Source organism: Triticum urartu, chromosome 7A (genome assembly GCF_056163025.1).
Source record: "Triticum urartu cultivar PI428250 chromosome 7A, HENAU_Tu73, whole genome shotgun sequence".
In the NCBI taxonomy this organism is placed as follows: Eukaryota; Viridiplantae; Streptophyta; class Magnoliopsida; order Poales; family Poaceae; genus Triticum; species Triticum urartu.
Genome location: NC_141879.1, coordinates 711932514 through 711955005, shown reverse-complemented (window position 1 = coordinate 711955005; position 22492 = coordinate 711932514). Strand labels below are relative to the sequence as shown.

General features: G+C 43.3%; 1 protein-coding gene across 1 annotated transcript; it reads right to left on the bottom strand.

Annotated features, from left to right (window-relative positions):
- Positions 1-17785: 17785 nt before the first annotated feature.
- On the bottom strand, positions 17786-20637 carry LOC125519433 (uncharacterized). The gene is made up of 4 exons (XM_048684243.2): positions 19644-20637; positions 19358-19554; positions 18995-19271; positions 17786-18088 (listed from the first exon to the last, which is right to left on the bottom strand). Exons 1-4 carry the CDS (start codon positions 20557-20559, stop codon positions 18051-18053), a joined length of 1428 nt encoding a protein of 475 aa, XP_048540200.1. The 5' UTR covers positions 20560-20637; the 3' UTR covers positions 17786-18050.
- Positions 20638-22492: the final 1855 nt, after the last annotated feature.

Here is a 22492-nt window from a genome sequence, read left to right as displayed (position 1 = left end):
TGAGAAGCTGCCAAGAAAAAGTTGGGCACCACACTGGAATTGCTGCAATGGAAGGCAGAGAATGGTGTATCTGACAAGGGGTTTGGAAAGTTGCTGGTAATGATAAACAATATGCTTCCAAAGGACAACGAATTGCCCGAGAGTACGTATGAAGCAAAGAAGGTTCTATGCCCTCTAGGATTGGAGATGCAGAAGATACATGCATGCCCTAATGACTACATCCTCTACCGCGGTGATCAGTACGAGGATTTGAACGCTTGCCCGGTATGCGGTGCATTGTGCTATAAGATCTACAACGATGACCCTGGTGATGTCGAGGCCGAGCGCCCCAGGAAGAAGATTCCTGCCAAGGTGATGTGGTATGCTCCTATAATACCACGGTTGAAACGTTGGTTCCAAAACAAAGAGCATGCCAAGGTGATGCGATGGCACAAAGAAGACCGTAAGAAAGACGGAAAGTTGAGAGTACCCGCTGACAGGTCGCAATGGAGAAAAATCGAGAGAAAGTACAAGAAGGAGTTTGCAGGTGACGCAAGGAACATATGGTTTGGTCTAAGCGCAGATGGCATTAATCCTTTTGGGCAGCAGAGCAGCAACCATAGCAACTGGCCTGTGACTCTATGTTTGTATAACCTTCCTCCTTGGTTGTGCATGAAGCGGAAGTTCATTATGATGCCAGTGCTCATCCAAGGCCCTAAGCAACCCGACAACGACATTGATGTGTACCTAAGGCTATTAGTTGAAGAACTCTTACAGCTGTGGAATGGAACAGGTGTACGTGCATGGGATGAGCATATGGGGAAGAATTTGACCTAAAGGCGTTGTTGTTCGTGACCATCAATGATTGGTCTGCTCTCAGTAACCTTTCAGGACAGAAAAACAAGGGATACCGCACATGCACACACTGTTTGGACAATACTGGTAGTATATATTTGGATAATTGTAGGAAGAATGTGTACCTGGGACATCGTCGATTTCTTCCGAGCAGGCATCCCGTAAGAAAGAAAGGCAAGCATTTCAAAGGTGAGGCGGATCACTGGACGAAGCCTCGCCATAGTACTGGTGCTGATGTACATGATATGGTCAAGTATTTGAAGGTAGTCTTTCACTAGTAGAAAAAGGGTCTAATGTGAGACACATTAGTGTGGGTTTGAAGTTGGCCTGGCACTAAAGGCACCATATGCAAAAGTACCGGTTCGTGTTGAGCCTTTAGTACCGGTTCGTGCCACGAACCGGTACTAAAGGGGTAGTGGCAGGCTGGCGTCAGGCCTGGTCCCCACGAGCCCCTTTAGTACCTGTTTGTGACACAAACCGGTACTAAAGGTCTAACCTATAGTACCGGTTCGTGCCACGAACCCACACTAAAGGGGACAAGCCTTTAGTGTAGGTTCGTGCCATGAACCCACACTAAAGGGGGCAATTTTCAAACTCTACCCCCCCCCCCCCCCCCCGCGTGTGTATCGCCATTTCAGTTTTGAAAAAATCAAAAAAAAATGATAAAAACTTCAAAAAAAAAAATCCTTCGAAAGGTAGTTATATTACTACATCTACTAGTTATGAAAATTTGAAAACATAAATTTGGACATGTTTTGCAAAAAGTGTAGGGAAAATGTAAAACATCTATAACTTTTGCATACGATGTCGGAAAAAAGTATAATATATAAAAAATCAGCACGAAAATCCGCATCCGATGAAGACGGCCTATGGCCTGTTTGTAGTTTTTTAGAATCCTCAAATTCCAAAAGGAAAAAAAGATATGGTCAAATTTCAGTTTAAAAAAATTGGTTAAATCTGGTCAAACTACTTATTCAAGAAGTATTAGTGTTACTACATAATTATTCAAGAATATTAGTGTTACTAAATAATTATTTCAAATTTTTGAATTTTGGTCAAATCTGGTCAAACTATGGTCAAACTGTGGTCAAATTATGGTCAAACTTATTCAAGAAATATTAGTGTTACTAAATAATTACCGTTTTTTAGAATAATAGTTTCAAACTCAAACGGTGAAACGTGTGACCTAATGCTCAAGCTAAATTGCTGAGGGTTAATAGGATTGACAGCTTACATTTGTCAGGAAAACAACAAGTGCAGACTTGGAATGTAGGGGGAATAGAACTCCGAAGTTAAGCGTGCTCACGCTGGGGGAGTGAGAGGATGGGTGACCGGCCGGGAAGTTAGGCGATTTGGAATGAGTGATCCACACTTGAGGAGTTAAGAGAGGTGATTAGAGACTAAATCATCAAATAATTTAGAAAAAATAAAAATAAAAAAAAATCAAAAAATTTCATAAAAAAAACCTTTAGTACCGGTTGGTAACACCAACCGATACTAAAGGTCCCCCATACCAGGGCGCGAGCTCAAGCCACCTAGTGGCACTTTAGCGCCGGTTCGTGCCGAACCGGTACTAAAGGGGGGGGGCTTTAGTGCCCACCCTTTAGTGCCGGTTATGGAACCGGCAATAAAGGCCCTTACGAACCGGTTTTAAAGCTCCGTTTTCTACTAGTGTTTGGAAAGGGTCCTGGCAGACAACCTGTTCCGAATGACGCTGACGTACGCGCACCCATGTGGAAGAAGAAATCTATATTTTTGGACCTGCCCTATTGGAAAGACCTAGAGGTCCGCTCCATAATCGACGTGATGCACATGACGAAGAATCTTTGCGTGACCCTGCTTGGCTTCTTGGGCATGTATGGGAAGACAAAAGATACACCTGAGGCACGGGAGGACTAGCAACGTATGCACGAAAAGATGGCATACATCAGGGTCATGCCAACTACGCTCTTACCAAAGAAGAGAAGGAAATCTTCTTTGAATGCCTGCTGACTGCCACGTACCGTCTGGCTACTTGTCAAATATAAAGGGAATAATAAATATGGCAGAGAAAAAGTTCCAGAACCTAAAGTCTCCTGACTGCCACGTGATTATGACGCAACTGCTTCCGGTTGCATTGAGGGGGCTTCTACCGGAAAATGTTCGATTAGCCATTGTGAAGCTATGTGCATTCCTCAATGCAATCTCTCAGAAGGTAATCAATCTATAAAACATACCAAGGTTAGAGAATGATTTGGTGCAATGTCTTGTCAGTTTCGAGTTGGTGTTCCCACCATCCTTCTTCAACATCATGATGCACGTCCTAGTTCACCTATGCGAAGAGATTAACATTTTGGGTCCTGTATTTCTACACAATATGTTCCCCTTCGAGAGGTTCATGGGAGTCTTAAAGAAATATGTTCATAACCGTGCTAGGCCAGAAGGAAGCATCTCCAAGGGCCATGAAAATGAGGAGGTCATTGAGTTTTGTATTGACTTTATTCCTGACCTTAAGCCGATTGGTGTTCCTGAATCGCGGCATAAGGGCAGACTGGATGAAAAAGGCACGCTAGGAGGGGATCAAATAATATGTATGGACGAACATTCTCTCACTGAAGCACACTACACGGTTCTATAGAATTTTGCCTTGGTGGCTCCGTATATGGACGAAAACAAGAATTTTCTACGCTCCAAACACCCAGAGTGGTCTGATGACTGGATTACACGTGAACAAACGAGGACTTTCGCCGGCTGGTTGCAGACACGTACCATGCATGATGCCTCTATTGTAGATGACATGTACTCGATGTCCCAATTACCATCTTCGAATATAATGACTTTCAAAGGTATGAGATAAATGGGAATACATTTTACACGATCGCCCAAGATAAGAAGAGCACCAACCAAAACAGCGGTGTCCTCTTTGATGCAGCAACCAAGATGGGAAAGGAAACATATTATGGTTACATAGAGGACATATGGGAAATTGACTATGGACGTGGTTTGAAGGTCCCTTTGTTTCGGTGCAAATGCGTCAATATGACACGAGGCGGGGTAATGGAAGACCCACAGTACGGAATGACAATAGTGGATCTCAGACGAACCATTCGTCCTAGCCAATGTTGTGGCACATGTTTTCTATGTGAACGACATGTCTACCAAGCCAAGAAAAATAAAAGATAAGGAAGCGAATGCATCATACGATGAGCCAAAGCGCCACATAGTTCTTTCTGGGAAGAGAAACATCGTGGGAGTGGATGACAAGACAGACATGTCAAAAGATTATGAAAAGTTTGATCCAATTGCTCCATTCACAGTGAATATTGACCCGAGCATCTAGTTAAATGATGAAAATTTTCCATGGTTACGGCGCAAAGGGACACACGCGAAGAAAAAGTTTCACACGCAAAGATCTGGGATGTGATCGGCTTCACTATCATTACTATCTTCTGTGTTTCACACCCAGGAGGGAATCTCTGTAATAGTTAGGGTAGTTATGTTTTTTGGCATTTGAAACACGAAGAAATTTTATGTGCAAACAAATTATTTCATGCATTTACTGATTGTTTCAGCTAAATGACCCTGAAATTGAAAAGCACTTCAAATGAACTCAGAAAAGGTTGAAAGTTGGCATGGTATCATAATTTCACCCACATAGCATGTGCAAAAAAGTAGAGAGGGTTACGGCAAAAACTGGAGGCACTTCGTGTACAAAATGGACAATCTCTTTCGAAGTATCAGGGTTTCGGACGAAAACTCATCTGTTACAAAGGCATTTCATTTTTTGAATAACCTAAGCATTAGAAAATTGAATATAATGATAAAACACACTAATATTAAACATAAGAAAAAAGAATCACTGAAAAATTTATTTTCAAAGTTAAGTTATTCACAAACTAGTGATTCACACAAATTTCAAATAATTCAAATTTGAAAACTACCGGCACTAACAGAAAATTTGTAGTTTTTTGTACCTAAAGCAAAAATATTCACAAAGAAACTCTAAAAATAGTAAAAAACAACTCAAAAAAAATAAAAGAAAAAAAATAAAAAAGCCCGCCTACTTCACCACAGCGGCCTACATACGACTAGAAACCCATCCTGTTGTCGGGCCAGGATGCAGGCCGGCAAAGGCCCAGTAGGCCCACAAGGCAGCACAGAACAAGTAGGCCTAGTAGGCCTGCTTTGGAGAGGAGCTCGAGAGATCCGCACTAGGGCTTATAAACCAATGCGGACGCCCCTCGACTAGCGAGGTGGGACTAAACTTGCCGCACCGCACCTGCGCCAGCGCACCCCCTTTAGTACCGGGTCATGGCTCCAACCAGTACTAGAGGCCCATCCTATATAAGAAAACACTTCAAAAAATTCAGTTTCTCATCTGCTTCTTCTCCTCTGCCCCGCCGCCCGCCGCCCCCCCCCCCCCCCCCCCCGCCGCCCCCGTCGCTACCTCCGTCGACGCCCCCGTCGCCACCCCTTGTCGCCCCCCTTGTCGACGCCCCCGTTACCTCCCCGTCCCCGTCGTGGCCGCCCCAGCCATCCCCGTCCCCATCGCCGCACCCCGCCCCGTCATCGTCGCCCCGTCCCCGTCCCCATCCCCGTCGTCGCCATCCCTGTCGGCACCGCCCGTCGTTGTCCCCATCGCCGCCCCCCGTTGCCTCGCCTCGCCGGTGAGCTCTCATGCCCCGGCCGCCATGTCCACACACACACACACATTGTTTTTTAGTTTTAAATTTTAGTTATAGAAATTTTTCTGTTTTTACTTATAGAAATATTTATAAAAATGTTAGAATTTTTTTTGTTTTTTAGTTATAGAAATATTAGAAATGTTAGTTATATAGAAATGTTATAATTTTTTTTGTTTTTTAGTTATAGAAATGTTAGCAATTTTTCTGTTTTTTAGTTATAGAAATATTAGAAATGTTATAGAAATGTTAGTTATATAGAAATTTTAGAAATTTTCGAATAAGTTTTAGCTAGATGAATTAGATTAATGTCAAATTGTTAGACGATGATCGATGTTTTTTTAGTTTCTTATAATTTTAGTTATAGAAAAATTTAGAATTTGCATATAGAATTTTGGTTATCACAAACCAATCATTTAAAAAATGTTACTTTTTGCGGGCATATAGTATTTGTTCTCGACGATGCTCGGCCCGCATCCTCGTCGTCGACCCGTTCGCGACGAAGTCCGGCTGACCCATGTCGAGGACTGGGCTCCGCCGGGCTGGCACTGGGAGGTGCTACCTGCAGGGGCGCACCGCTTGGTGAGGAACCCGGCCTCGGGTCCCGTCGTCGACCCTGATCTCCTTTGGTGGCGTTCGCGTGGGCCACATTCGGTGCAGAGGGAGTCGGCCCCGCCGGAGGTGGTGCGTCGCCGTGTCAGGGAGGAGGACGAGCACGTCCATCGCTACATGGCTGCTATGGACGTCAGGTTCTCCAATACCTGGCAGGTTCTTTGGGCAGATGACCGGAGATATGTTCCTGTCATGGTTCCTTCTCTTTGGGTGTCCACTGCCCGCGCCCCAGGAACAACGAATGACATAGATTCTTTTGTATTATTCGGTCTTTATTAGCTACGTAGCCAGTGATGTATTCGATATATAATATTCGAGACGATGTATTCGAGATTATATATATTATTAGAGACGATGTATTCGCGATTATATATTATTCGAGACAATGTATTCGAGATTATATATTATCCAAGATGATTTATTCGAGATAATATATTATTCGAGATGATGCATATTATGTACTATATGATTCAGTTTTTCCTTATTGATTGCATCCATGCATTGTAATTTGAATACTAAATTGTTTTATATTTCTTCTGGATTAGTTAAATAAAAGCTATGGCAGACAATACCGGCAGACAGGGAGAAGAGACCATGTTCGATATCATACACAGCCCTCGCGGGCCAGATGATCAGAATGAAGATGATGACAGCTCCGAATATCTGAACAATACCAGGGAGGGTGATGATAAGATATTCGATCGCGACGACCGAATTGATGAAGTCATGAACTATGATTATGATTATGATGACACCGACAATGTTGATCTTCAAATAACAGGGACCGGCGAGGTATATTTATATAAGCAGGCATCTGGTGATCATCACATGTTTTTTGATTTGAAGATATATTAACGAATCTATCTTTCTTCTTTCAGCCCTCCGGATCGAGCAAATCTGCTTCTACAGACAGCAGGACAAAGCGAGGCCCGGACAAAAAGTTGAAGGACGGTGTAAAGTACAACATTGATGCCATCAAAACTAATGGCGAACCAATCACGCCTAAGAACATTGCGAACAAGTTCGTTCGTCAGTGCGGAGTTCTTGTGAAGGACCAACTCCTGATCTCCATTCAAGAATGGAATGAGCCAAAAAATAAATATCCAGATGTTACTTGGGTCGACGACAGAGCAAAAAAACGCTTTGGGAATCTCTCATGGAGCATTTCACCCTACCAGATCATTTCACTGATGCAGATGTGCAGAAACTCAAGGACGCTGCTCTTAGGAAGATGGCAATTGCATTCGACACCCAGAAGAAAACTGTATGGGCCATGTACGTCTAAGGAGGAAGGAAGACTCCACAATTCAATGGAGCACTGGAGAAGCAAAGAGAACACTAGCCCGCTTTCCTGAAATTCAAGGAATCAGAATTATCTAAGAAACGGTCGAGAAAAAACAAGGCCAATGCCGCAAAAAAGACGCAGTTCCATAGGCTGGGGCCAGGTGGCTACGCGGTGGCAATGCCTAAGTGGGATAAGTCTGAGCAAGAGATGCAGGATGCAGGGGTCGATCCAGTTACTAGGAGCTGGCCCCCCAGGTGCAGAACTTGGTTCTATGCGCATGGGGGGCATTGGACCCGAAGACAGGCCTGGTTTCGAAGAAGGCAAGTCTAAAAGGAGCCAAAGATAAGTTACTTTAAGCAATAGAAGATGCTCGAACGGGGGTGTTCACGCCCAACAGAGAGAATGGCGAGCTTACGCGCACCCTGGGAAATCCTGAACACCCGGGAAGAACACGAGGCAAGGGCGTTGTTCCGTGGTATGAGGGCTTTTCGGACTGGAACGATGAGTATAGAACCCGTGCAAGAAGGAAGATGGAGGAGGAGAAGAAGAGGAAGCTGGAGGAGGAGCAGAGGAAGCAGGAAGCAGAACACCCTCAAGGCCTAGAATCAGCGCACGCGCACTTGGCACTCAAATTCCAATGGAAGCAGCAGCAGATCGACTCACTTAGCCAGGAAAGGGGGTCTCAGCAACGGCAGCAGCTAGAGGATGATCCAGCATTGGATAGCACCGTCCCATCCATGCCGAGAAGCAGCGTTGGTTCCGCCCCGGGCGATGCACTTTTGGATAGATACCCTGTGGATGACATCATGGAGAGCACTAACTGTGAGCTACACTTCAAAATGAAGAACATATCCATGAAGGTGGCGGACGCCATTGCTTATACAAATTCCCCCGATGCAACCTTCCATTGCAACCAGATTCCAGCCGGCTATGCTCGTGTCCAAGTTGATGAAGTGTTGGACCAATATTCGGGCCTAGAGCTTGACATTCCTGGAGGTGACGAGGAGCATACATTGGGAGAGGCCAAACATCGTATCATCCTATGGAGAAAGCATTGCATCATCTTTCCAAGGCCACCGACACCGCGTCAGCCAACTCCTCCTCGAAGTCCGCCATCGAGTCAGCAAACTCCCGCTCCTCCAAGTCCACGAACGCGTGAGCCAACTCCTCCTCGAAATCTGCCACCATGTCAGTAGACTCCCGCTCCTCCAAGTCCACGAATGCGTGAGCCGACTCCTCCTCAAAGTACGCCACCATGTCAGCAGACTCTCGCTCCTCCAAGTCCACCAATGTGTGAGAAGACTCCTGCTCCAACTCAGCCACGCCAGCCATCTCCGCCGCCTCAGCAATCGCAGAAGAGAGCCGCTGCAGCTACGGTGCGTAGCGCTACAAGTCAAGGTAGTACATGAGGTACAGACGGAGGCAAGCGATATAAATATGGTCCAGGCCTCGGTCCTCTTCCCCAGAGGCCTTACAACATGACCGAGGAGCAAAACGCAATCGTAGTGCAGGCCCAAGTGGACACCCATTTTGGACCAAAACCGGCACCGCCGCCAAGGGAGAAAGTGCCTGAGGAAATGATTGAGCACTTCATTCGTACGGCTAGACCACCGGCTCCCAAGCCTGTTGACTCGGACTATGAGCACCAAATCAGGAAGGCACATCGAGCATGACTACAGAAGGAGTCGAGCTCGAGCTCGAGCCAAGCAGCTGGCAAAAAATGCGAAAAAACTGTTCCCCAGCTGGGAGAACAGGCGGCGCAGTCGAACCCCCCGCTTGTTGTGCCAACAACACGTGAGAGTACCGCCGCCCTATATGTATGTGGGCAAACCGTTCCCCAGCTGAACAATCTGGTAATAACCGAGGATCATATAATGCGGGCTGAAATGCTCGGTATCACTGTTGGACAACTCCTCGAGATCGAGCACATGCCTTTACTTAGAGAGGAGGAAATAAAACAGAAATATGTTCGCGGCCAACCTTTGGTCGAGCCCGAGTAGGTCAAGAACCTCCCAACAAGAAGGTATGAATTGCATGATTGGTACATGAAAATTACCAAGAGTTCCAATCGAGAGTCCCTCATGGTGAAGGTCGAGGAAGAGCATTACTTCCATAAGCTAGCTCTGTCCGTTGAGTATTCAGAACTATTTCAGTTATTCAATCAAGATGCACTCGACAAATCTCTCGTCAGTTGCTATTGTCTGTAAGTGATTTCTTTCTGTAATTTAAGTCTCAAGTTAGATTTAGTGCTCATTGATCGATCATTACTTGTAATTATCCTCACTATATTCTTTTTTGTGGTACTATGCAGGATGAAGATGTATGAAATGAAAAAAGTTGGACGTTATGGCATTGAGTTCATTGACCCAAATACCATTAATGAAAAGACATGGACATATGAATATTATAAAAAAGATGTAGAGAATAAAATGCTAGAGTTCTTGAAGCGCCTCAATAGCAATGAAGATATACTACTTCCTTACAACTTCTGGTGAGTCACACTGTCTTGTACTACAAATTCTGTTTTTGCTTACTAGAGCTAGCCAGATATTAATAATTAAGTGTATAGGGTTTAGGGTAGTTGATTAGTGTTATGCACATGCCCGCTTAATTAAGACATGCAAACATGTGCGCATGCAGTTACCACTGGGTCTTGTTAGACATTAAAATTGAAGAAGGAAAAGTTGAAGTCCTGGACTCACTACTTAAAAATGAAAGTGACTTTACCATCTTGAAGGGGATACTCGACAGGTAATTTCAATCATTATTAACTATATCTCGGCCTATTTAGTTCGTCATTTCTTGATATCAACTATTTAATGACCCCTTTATTAATTTTCTTTGCCGGCGGGCAGGGCTTGGGCAAAGTTCATCAAGGTGACTCCAGGCAAATGGCGATAAAAGTTGTTTTGGTATCGACCCAAGGTAAGTAATTAAGTAGTATACTAACTAGCTACCATCTCTTTAATTCTTGTTTCAATACCATTAATTAATTATCATGCTTGATTAATTATTATCTGACTAAATTATATTCCCGTAAAGGCCCTGAAGCAAGCGCCCGGGACTGATAAATATATAAGCGCCCGGGTCACAAATTAGTCAATTGTATGAGAGGTCCAAATAAATACCCATTCTGTTACAACTATTTTAGACCATAACATATATTTTAGAGAAGTAGCTTGTAAGCATAGCCTGACGTACAGAGTTTATTGCATCTTTGTTGTATCACCAGTGGCCACCCTATTATCTTCTTTTTGCTACCATGAAAGTTTCCTTGGAATCGCTACTCACCCATCTCTGCAACACTGCTTCCGACTGAGCATGGTTAATGTATTAAATCAGTATCTAGATGTCAACTTGGTATATTGTGACCAATTATCCCTTGCCTTTAACAAAATTGGAATTGATGGTAAGTTTTGATTAGAGATCTATGAGAAGATAAATAAAGGAAAGGTAATCATGTTTGCAAGTTTCTGTTGATATAAAACATTTTAGCATCATAACCAAAGCTTATTCATTACATTAATCAGGCCATTTCAACTGCATATACTCATTCATTCAACTGCTTCGAAAGTTAAAGCAGAGAATTCTTTTATTTGTTGGAAGAAGAACTGCATATGTAAAACAATGTTCATGCTGATGAGCAAGAAAAACATACTTGCCCACATAATTGATTAATTACGACCTCTAGGTCGGCCAACATTTTGATTCTGCAAAGCGCATGAGTAAAATGCAAGCCTTTATTGTACTTGTATATTAGGAATTTTCATGCATTAATTATTTTAGGAATACCATCTGAAACTGCACAAAGGGCAAAACATTGACTGAAATATACTATATACAAATGATTAGATGTCTTTCAGGAAAGTTGACACTTCAAAAAATGAATTGTCATACATCATGTTCGGAAAATGGTTACACACGTAGACAGTTAAGTCCATCAAGTGTTCCCTCCCAAAAAATCTGTAATTGAAAAAAGGTGATCAAAAAATATCCAAAAAATCTAAAAATGAAAAACATGATCAAACAGAATCTAAAAACAAAAAAAACATGATCATAAATACTCCTATATAAGGGAGCCAGAAGTGCTTTTTTTTGAAAAAACATGATCAAACAACATCTAAAATGTTGAGACAGCAAACCTAATCAAATGTTCAAGCTTCTTGCAAATTGTCAGTCAAAAATAACATCCGAGGAGCTCTCGCAAAAAAAGCAATGCTTAAAAAGTGAGCAAAACTTTGAACATTGATTTTTTGTTCGTGAGAGCTCCTCAGATGTTATTTTGCCCAAAAATTTGCAAGATGCTCGGACATTTGAATTTTGATGCCTCAAAATTTTAGATTTTAGAATTTTCTTTAATCACGTTTTCTCTTCTTTTTTTTTGCAAACTCAGGTGTAGTGCACTCAGTAGAAGATCCACTCTTGAGAAGTGGATTTGGTAGTTATAAAATAATTGGCTTATTTAGCGCAAGATAACATAAAATAGTACAGAACACTCGCATACAAATAATTGGTTGAAAATTAAAAGGTGGCAATCTGCAAACCATACACAACAAATTTGAGGGGAGATAATAAATGAAGTGAACCATGTTAACTCGCAGCTTCAATATGACAGGTCTGCAACACACTCATCTAAAAATGGTTGAGTAAATTATGATCAGCGTTAACCATTGGTCCTGCTTTCTTTAGACCATCCTCTTGTAACATAGGGAATGCACTCATTGTATTAAGCATTATACTACAAAATTCTTAACTATTCCATGACTCATGCATATATAGGAGTGTTTTCGGAAGACATTCCGTTACATTACCAATAACTTATTTGGTTCGCTAGAGCGCAACTGACAGTGTACTAAATTTTTTTAGTTAACTGGTTCAAATGCAGAACCTTCGTTTTGTTGACACTGGCATACAAATAGCTCATGGTAGCTCAATCTGACAGGTCATTTTACTCACTTCATTTGAAAGTGTATATGAGACATGGTTGACTGATATTATAATTCAAATGAAATAAAAGGATAAGCAGTTGTACATATACTTCCTCCATTCCTAAATATAAGTCTTTTTAGAGATTCTAATATGGACTATGTGAGGCTTCACTGACAACGTGACGAAGGAAGGGGACATGGAGGAGGGGATGGTCCGGGCATGATATCTGAGGGGATTGAAAGGACCTTCTCCTTAGCCACGATGTGTTGCTGTGTGATTGGGGTTGAGCTGAAGTTGGCGGGTTGGATTGGAGGAAAGGAGTGGCGCTAGGGCGCTAGGGCTCTGCCTTGGTGTTTTTTTAGGTGGTGGGGGTTGCATCTGCGGAGGAAGGAGAGTCCCAGAGATGGGTTTTTCGCTGAAGTGGGACAACAGCCGAGGACTCCATAAGGCATCGCATTCAACGGTTAGAGATAATTAATTTCAAGATCAGACGGCCAGTTTGCTTAGTTTGTGAGGATTAACGTGGAGGCTCGTAAGGTGCATCCAATTAGTAAACATAAGAAGCTATTTAGTAGCTTCTGGTCACTGAGAGTTCGTTTTTCCCTCAGGTCGTAGGTTCAAGTTCCACACATCACATGGCCTTTTATTCTATTTTCCCTTTTAAATCGGTTTTGGCCTAATTTGATCAAATAAATGAGTTCATGGACTAAATCTGGTCACTTTTCGAGTTGTTGGCCTAAAGCGTGCATTCTATTTGAGTTAATAGACTAATGGCGCATTTCACTCTGGACCCGGGGAGAGACCTCCATGTTATTCTAAAAAAATGGATCTTATATATTGTGGAGTGGGAACATCCATTTCAAGCATTGTTTACATGAAACAACTTGTACTACTCAAGAGATTGCTAGATTTTGTTTTGAGATTAAGATTTCTAGTAATAATCGATGAGCCCCTTGATCTTATCCTTAACTCTCTCTTAAACGATTTAAGTGTCACTTGAGATCATAAAGTAAGCCATGATGGCGATCCCTCAAAAAAAATTATAGGGTTATAAATAAAAAATATGATCGTACTTTGCAGTTAATACATATAACATGTTATGTATAGTTTGGCTAGCTTCTTGGTTCTATTTGGCTTTGCATCATGAATGCAACGGGCCATTTGATAAAGTTGAGTCCTACCATGATAAAAAATAGAGGTATGGCTGCTACAAAAATTTCACTAAGACAGTCTGGACAGCAATAGACTTACACAACATTAAGAAAGTACATATATAGGTTGTAGTTACAACATACCATGACAGTGTCAGGTGAAACATATAGCTTCTAGTGCAAAAAGTTCTTAAAACTAATTTAGTCAAGTGGAGGCAGCTTTTGGGGGGTAGAAATCATGTTTTTGATGCACTAATCATTCAGGGGGATCATTCAGGGGGATCTACTAGATAGGGTCTAATCCCTTAAAACAAAAAGTTTCTTCTCAAATATGTGACTTTGGAGGCCTCAAAACAAAAACTTTCTTCTGACAAAACAGGGGTTCCCCCGCTTTAGATTATAAAGCAACAAAAGGTTTCTTCTTGAATATAACTTTTGAGGCATTCGCTAGAGATGCTATAGGAAACTAGCAATACAACTAGCAGCTTACAAGATAATACATAAATTTTCTAAACGAGTGCTTCACCACCACCGAAATACCTCATTTTCTTCCCAGCAGGCAGGCAAGCATCATCGCAATTCTCGGTTGTCCCTTGAGCTACCTCAGTGTAGCTCCTCTTTTGGAGCTCTAGAAATTTCATCAGCCAAACACTTGACCTCCTTAAGAAATCTGAGCTTTCACTCCAGGTAAAAGCCTAAGTTTAACAAGGCAGTCATATATTAGGGAATACATTTTAAATCAATCGTGTTTCGTGCATCATCTGCAGCAGAAGCTGCTGCATCTTTCATCTTCACCACATCATCCGGAAACCACTGTACGAAAACACAAATGAACATTCAGTTTATCGACACCAATAACTGGTATATTCAAAAATATTTTATTGGAAAAAATAGCTTATTTAGTAATGAGCTTTAATAACCTGTGTGGGATGCCATTCTTTGACAAATTCAGTGGTCAGAATCTTTGACACAGCTTCTGCATAGAGCCTATCATCCTTGATAACTCAACCAATATCAGGAACCAGCTTGTCACATATCTCACGTATCGTCTTGGCAGAATGCTTGAACCTTGTACCGCATCGATCCACTAAACCAACAGGGATTATGATGTTTCTATCAACCTGCATGGGATCAACAAGAACATGGTCAATAGACAAGCATTGCATCAACTTTTTATTTTCGACATGAACAAAGCATAACATCAACTTGGTCAAGCTCAAAGGATAATTCAAAGCAGAAACAACAAAGAGAGAAATGAAAAATAAACAAGCATTACAAATTAAAATCCTAGATGGTGGTGTAGTGAGTGAGGCAGAAGTGGAGATCCGGTCGAGGGGGCAACCAAAAACCCATTGAACAAGTTTGGGTTTGAAGCAAGGAGAGTGGTTAGTATATATAACTAGCTAAATGACCCAATATTACCCATTAGTGTCAGCACTAGCATCTGTACACAAAGGCATAACAACAAGGCACAACAGTAAGAGCAAAAGCAGAAAAAACGAAGGGTACAATTCAGTTCTTACTGCTTCTATAGGAATAATGATTCCATATTTTTCCATGCAATCTATCAATCCTTTGGATAAAGGGAGAAGATACTGACAAATGATGTTGCATCTTTCTCGGCATACACAATCATACAGCACATTCCTTAACGCCCACATCATTTCATGAGTAACTTCCTTGTCGTCAAAGCAATCAATTTCTACCAAAAAATATTTTACTGATACATTTGCAGTGACCATTAATTCGTGGAAAGAGAAAGGCATAGACAAACTACTAAAAAGATATCTACTGGCAAGTTTGGACTTGATGGCATCTCTAAGATCCTCATTCTCAACAACTAACTGCCTCCATCAGAACAACACTCCCTGGTTGTATCAGCAAGCCTCTTACCAAGACCATCCTTAAGCGCAAGCGCAACAGACTTCTTATCGACCTTTACAAACTCACGCAAACTCATAACCTGGTAAGAAAGTAACAGATTGTTATTATTAGAGAGAAAACTTACAAATGAAGCACAGTAACCCTGCATTTCTCCAACAGATTATTTTGTTTTGCAAGATATTTTGGATGTGCTTTTTAGTTGCAAGCTGCCTAACTCTTTAATAATGGTGATAATATATAGATTATGATCAATCCTGAGTCCTGAGTGCAAATTAAATAATAGAGCACAACCAAAGCAAACGCTAATGAAAGCATGGTAGATAGAATCAGAACTAACTTTTGTAGCAAAGCTCTTCATGATAAAAAAAATGACCATATACTCTGTAATAACAAAGTGAAGCATCATAAGAAGCAGAATGGAAGTGACTGGCATGCATGCAAGGACGGTTTGGAAATGGTTGTATACAAACCTCTGGTCCAGAAGTTGCAGGTCCGTACACACTGAAGTAGGCAAAACCCCTCGGAGTCTCTAGTATCGTGGTCGAAACAAAACCAGGTGCCATCACTTTTCTGGTCCAGCTAAAAAGAGCACGGCAAAATAAGGGTTAACACAACAGAATAACAGAAAATAAAAGGAAAATTACCCCAACAGAAATATGTCCAATGCCCTGAATCCCTGGTAGATTCAGGGATGTGCTGCTCACCTAGGGAAACCCTAACTGGTCCTCTTTTCTAGGGATACAGTCGGATGCGTCCGCACTGTCTGCATGCCTCCATGCGTCCGAAATTGCCCTAATATTCATTACTTTAATTATCACAGTAGTTCTTGTTACAACTTTGATATTTGCTTGTACTTGATTTGTTGAATTTGGCTGAAGGCCTGACAGTTGTCTTTTTTTATTGGATCCGGCAAGCAGAGATCTATCTTCACGAATACCAAAAAGACCATCAGCAAGACCCCGGCTTCTGCTCAGCCGGACCCATTGGCTGAACCGGCTATGCGGGTTGCTTCCACGGCTCCCTAGGCTGCCGACTCTATTGCACTGGAGGGAGCCGGCAACCAAAGACACATGCCCACGAAGAAGTCCCACCCCAGCCCATGGATGTGGACCATGTCCCGTCCATGGAGAGAGAGAGAACCTCGGGGCAGCGCCTGCTGTCCCCTTAGAAGATTTCTTTTTTTGAACTCCCACCATCTATTGCGACACCAACTGCCCCACCGACTGCTTCCCAGGTTGCCCCACCGACTGCTGCCTACCGGCTCCACCAATTCTTTGGGTAGACTTGATTGATTTTGTGTCTTTTCGATGAAGTATATGCATGTTATAATTTGAATTTTTTGATTAGACAAACTTGAACTGTTCAAAAAATTGGTGAGATACCATGCAATTGTTTGAAATGTGTATGTCACAAAGGATGGAAGAATTAGTTTTAAAAAATGGACAGTTAAATATACAAGTTTGGTTAGGTTCCAGCCACATTTTAACGCCTTATATTTCAGGCATTAAAGTTTGACAGATCATTTGAGGAGTTACAGGATAATGGTTTGGTTAGAGACGCCCTAAGCAGATGATGAGCTACAAGAAAACAAAAGAATAAGGCACTGGAAAATCTCAAAAAAGATGAAACATCCAACCATTCATTAGGTCCACGGTCAATGCGCCACGCGGGCAGGTCAACGAGCGCTCGTGAAAAAAGGACCTCGGGTGAACCACTTACTAAAGAATTAGGACCTGAAGGTGCATTTTGGAAGAATTAGGACTAAAGTGACACCCGGACGAAACTTTTAGGACCTCCAATGCATTTAACTCTTAGATAAACCATACTCTCATTAGAGAGCTTCATTGCCTAATGATGTTCATGGGGATACACAAAGGATCTGAAGGATCCGAAAGCCATACATGTATCCCTTCACAAAACGAGGCACAACTAGACTGCCCACGTTGTTAATTACAATCGATATGACGAACTCATCTTGCTGTAGTTCCTCACTCAAGCCAGACAGCCGAGCCTTTGCCATGGGCATTGTTTCAGCAAAATCAGAGCTTCACAAAGTTCATAACTAACAAGAGCCCAGATACTTCTTGCCATATATGCACTCAATCAACTAGTATCGCCAGGAATCAATTTGCACCTTGCATATCTACACAAGATGACACAGATTCTGCTAAAACAAAAGTGACACAAAGATGCATCTTCAATCCATCATATAGGGTGCAGTGCAGCAGTTAGAAAAGAGAGGATAATTCCAAGTTTAAGGTACTGATCTATCTCACAGAGCCGTTTGGTTCATCCAACCACGGCTGCATTAGCACTAAGAGCGGTAAGGGGAGCATTCAGTGCAGATCATTTTACTACCGCTGAAAACATGCAATGTCGTCGTCACAATGAAACAGCGCAAAATGAGAACTGAAGCCATAGGCTTAACATGATAGTCGACTTTGAATAATTGACTCACAACATAGGTAGAGTGCATTAATTCAATAGTCAAACGGCATAGGAACCACAAGATACAATACAGCTGAGCACCTTATATATAACCAGTACAGTACACTGGCAAAAGAACACGCCAGATGATCAGTTGAAGCAACCAAGCAAACTCCCGAGACCTTGTCAATGTGCACCACGAATCCACAGACCTAAGGATGATCTTGTCAATGCGCACCACAGGATCAAGAGACCCAAGGATGAGAATCATGTCGACGGGCAATTTTGGCTGCCATAAATTAACCCTGAAGAGAAGACAAATAGAAACAAGCTCAAGTCAGTATCAAAAAAGAATGAGAACAGAGGGGAGACTCCCCCTCTATTATTCTTGTATGCTGTCAAATAAAACACAATATGATGAGAGCAGAAAGAAACCCGAAGGCCAATGAAAAACTTAGATGGGACAACAACTTCAGGTTATCTGGGAACTGTATTTTTGCTACTGAATACGGATGCAAAACCACAAATGAAACAGAATATTACACGCTGACTGCAGAAAGAAATAGGAAAGTAATTGCTGAATAAAGTTTAAATCGAACTAAAATTTGTACCAAACCCCAAGGCCGATGATTTCAGATGGGATAACCTAAATAAGAAACTCAAATGCAGGTGCAAAACAAAATGGCAAGATCAGTGAAGAAGATTGTGAAATGAAAAAGAGCAATTTAGGAAAGGAAGCCTGAGTAAAAATACTGATTTTTTTTCTTATCATCCAATCCACCATTCAGTTACAGTTTCTATAAAAAAATATGAGGGTCTGAACACAGAAATTTGGCAGGAATATAACATGTGTAATTAGCTAATAAATCGGAGATGCATGACCAAACTATATAATTGGCATGTCAATGCCACATATTAGACAAATCAGTCAAATCTTACACAATGATTAACAGTTACTTCCTCCGTCTCCTAAAAGGACTATAATTTTTTCTCAAGTCAAATCATGCAAAATTTGAACAAACTTATATAAGAAAAAATATCAACAATTACAATACAAAATTAGTATCACTGTGGCCTTTTTACAAACTTGGTCAAACTTTGCACGGTTTGTCTTAGGAGGAAATGTATAAGACTTGTTTTCGGAAACGGGGGGGAGTATATCTGTGTTTCATTAGGAAGATACTAATAATGCATGCCAAATATATACTCACCCGAGCTGTGATAAACATCACATTCCACGGAAGAACATGTCTTTAAGATGTTGACTATCTTTGCGCATCCATCATTACTTGCCGAGGTCTCATCGGACAGCTTGACAATCATTCTTTTTAGTGTTGGTGCACATCCAAGTATCAATTTCAATAAATCAAACTCATGATCCGCTCCGTCGAATCCATTGAACTCCACTTCTTCGAGAGCATCCAAGGATATAGTCTGGGACCTCCAGTTCGACTCACAAGGACAGTATGGCGTGCATACTTCTTTCAACTAATAAAACAAAAAATGTACATATATGAATAACCACACAAATACACAATGTATTATTGGGTTATATAATCAGAGCTGAGAATTACCGCTGATCTCTGTAGGACGACCTTAAGCCTCCGCGTAGCAGTACGAATTCGATTCAGTCCAAGAAGATGAAACACTAAAGCTCCAAAAGCATGCCCCGTCGTCATGAGATGAAGCTCTAAACAAGAGAAAGCAGCAACCATATGTTTCTCGATCTCCTGCTTAAAGTGGCTCGCTTGAGCGGAAAAAATGCAGAGTACTGAAAAAACAATTTGCCACGATAGTTAGATATCATTCACAAAATAAGTTTAGTCAGAGCCTTGGAGCAGATTGAACAGTAAAAGGGACGCACCGCACAGGCATAAATACACAGGGACGATGGCTCTCCTTGTATCTCCGCCGACTGTAGCTGCACCTTGTTGAGGCTCCAAACACCAAACACAATACGCGGCCCCAAGTATTGGCAGTGCCACGAGACCTTCTCCGCCATTGGTGCCAAGACGAAGATGCTGTGGTCCACCGCCGTCAATGAGATGATCAACTGCTTAAGCGCGGGAGCAATGATGTCGACATGTCGTGTCGCACTGATCTCACAGCAGACGACAAGCTCCTGGAGCGACGGCGAGTTGACCCTAATGTCGCGGGCCGTGCTGAGGCGGAGCGTGCGCAAGCGCGGGCAGCAGGAGAGCAAGGCGTCGAGGTCGGTACTGCAACGCGCCAGGGACAGCGTCTCGAGTGCGGGGAAATCGGCGCCGGCCGGCATGGCCAGGGTGATGGGGCAAAGGTCCAGCGCGATGGAGGTGGCGCGCTGGAAGCAAGGCAGATCGACAGCGAGTGTACGGTCGATTAAGCCAGAGGGGAGGCGGAAGTCGAGCTTCTCCGGATCGAGCCGCGCGGCGGCGCGGAGCAGCGAGTTAATGGGGACGCCGGCGCTGTCTGTCCGGTGCTCCCTGGGGACGGGTCCACGCTGCTGCTTGATGGGGACGCGGATCTTGAGGAGGGAAACCGCAGGCGTGACGCGGCGGAGCGCCTCCTCGAGCGAGGGGAGGGCCACGCCGCGGAAGACGATCTGGCGGAGGCCGGCCCAGAGGCCGAGCCACCGGCGGGAGAGGACTCCGGTGCGGGCGGCGGTGGCGGCGCAGGGGAGGCGGGCGAGGACGAGGAGGAGCAGCTCGTCGGGGAGGGCGCTGATGAGGTCCGCTCCGTCGCCTGGGCCATCTGGCTCCTGGGCGGAACTCCGGCCAGGCCCCGAGTTCGCCTCCATGGACGCCCGGATCTCACCTCTCCGACGGGACGGGACGGAGTGACAAAACCCTAGAATTGTGCTACCAGGTGGGGACTGAAACTGATGCAGTAGACTGGCGGACGACCACTAATCTGAGCCAGTACGAGGGTTCCACCAACATTCCACTTATGGTCATTTTGGTTTTAGAATAAGCCCGGCCCAGAATGTATGTCTGCTATGTCTGATTTTTCTTAACAGGAAAAAAAACTGCTGTATGAAGCTCGCCGTCTTGACTCGGCGTCCGGTGTGTGCTGGGAAGAAGCTGAGAAGGCGAACGACGAGGCGACGAGGGCAAAGGTTGGCACTGACGACCCGCGGCGATGAGATTTCATAGGTGCTAGATGGTTAATGAGTGTCCCAACATCATTAGAAGAACACCTTATCTAGACTAAACCGTGATGAATCTAAGGACGGGGGCAAATTTGGCAACAAAGGAGGTCACGGGATGAGGAGGGAGGAAGCGTCAAGGAGTCGGAGGAAGACGAAGAGCCGTACGGCATTGCATCCTAAGACTAGAGTTTGTTGTCACACTGGCGTGGCGCCCTTTTTAAAATACGCGAAAAAATTTCCGAGCCCTTGAATCAAAATCGAATGGCGATCCTTTGGGTTGACACCTAACTATCATTGTCTCAATCTCACTTCATGTATAAAAGGAAGATGGCAACTGGCAAAGAAAAACTCAACTGAAAATCTGCTCATTCCATTAACCAAAGAGCGGCATAGAGTAGGTTTCTACCTCTCTTTTTTCACGTACCCCGCTTCCCCTAGGTCTCCTAGGGTTCCCTATATCCTCTGGCGGCGAACGCCTGAGTCCACCATAGATCGTAGATCTCCGGTGATTCCCCACATCAACCCCAATGAGATTGCATTGTGGTCGAGCCCACAAACGCGAGTACCCCTCCCAGGAGACACGGCGGAGACAGAATCGGGATCGGCCTAGACTGGGGCTGACGCTGACGGCGGCATGTACAGCGAGGATTACCACCATGATTCTTCTTTGGAAGATCGATTCGTGGGTCTGAATCTACATGGAGAAAAGGAAGAATAGTTAGATCTGTGAGGAGAAATAGAGGGACTGATTGAGGAAACACGCTGGATGAACATATTGTGTAGAAATATAGGGCCCAAAATGGCAGTCTCATTGACTAGATGAATTAGGACGTGTGTCATGATATTGAAGAAGGATGGTGGAAACACCAGCTCGAGACTGACAAGACATTGCATCAAATCACTCCTTAACCTTGGAATGATTTCTGGATCGATCACCTTATGAGAGATTGCATTGAGAAATGCACATAGCTTCACAATGGCTAATCGAACGTCTTCCGGTAGAAGCCCCCTCAATGCAACCGGAAGCAGTTGCGTCATAATCACGTGGTAGTCATGAGACTATAAGTTCTAGAACTTTTTCTCAGCCATATTTATTATTCCCTTTATATTCAACGAGAAGCCAGATGGGACCTTCATACTGAGTAGGCATTCAAAGAGTATTTCCTTCTTTTCTTTGGTAAGAGCGTAGCTGGCAGGACCTTGATACTGCTTTGGAGGCATGCCGTCTTTTTCGTGCACACATGCTGGTCCTCTCGTGCCTCCGGTGTATCTTTTATCTTCTCATACACGCCCAAGAAGCCTAGCAGGTTCATGCAAAGATTCTTCGTCACGTGCAACACATCGATTGCAGAGCGGACCTCTAGGTCTTTCCAATAGGGTAGGTCCCAAAATATATATTTCTTCTTCCACATGGGTGCGCGTCCCTCAGCGTCATTCGGAACAAATAGTCCGTCGGGACCCTTTTCAAAGATTACTTGTAAATCATTGACCATAGCAAGTATGTGATCACCAGTACAGAGGGCGGGATTCTTCCGGTGTTCTACCTCGCCTTTAAAATGCTTGCCTTTCTTTCGACACTGAT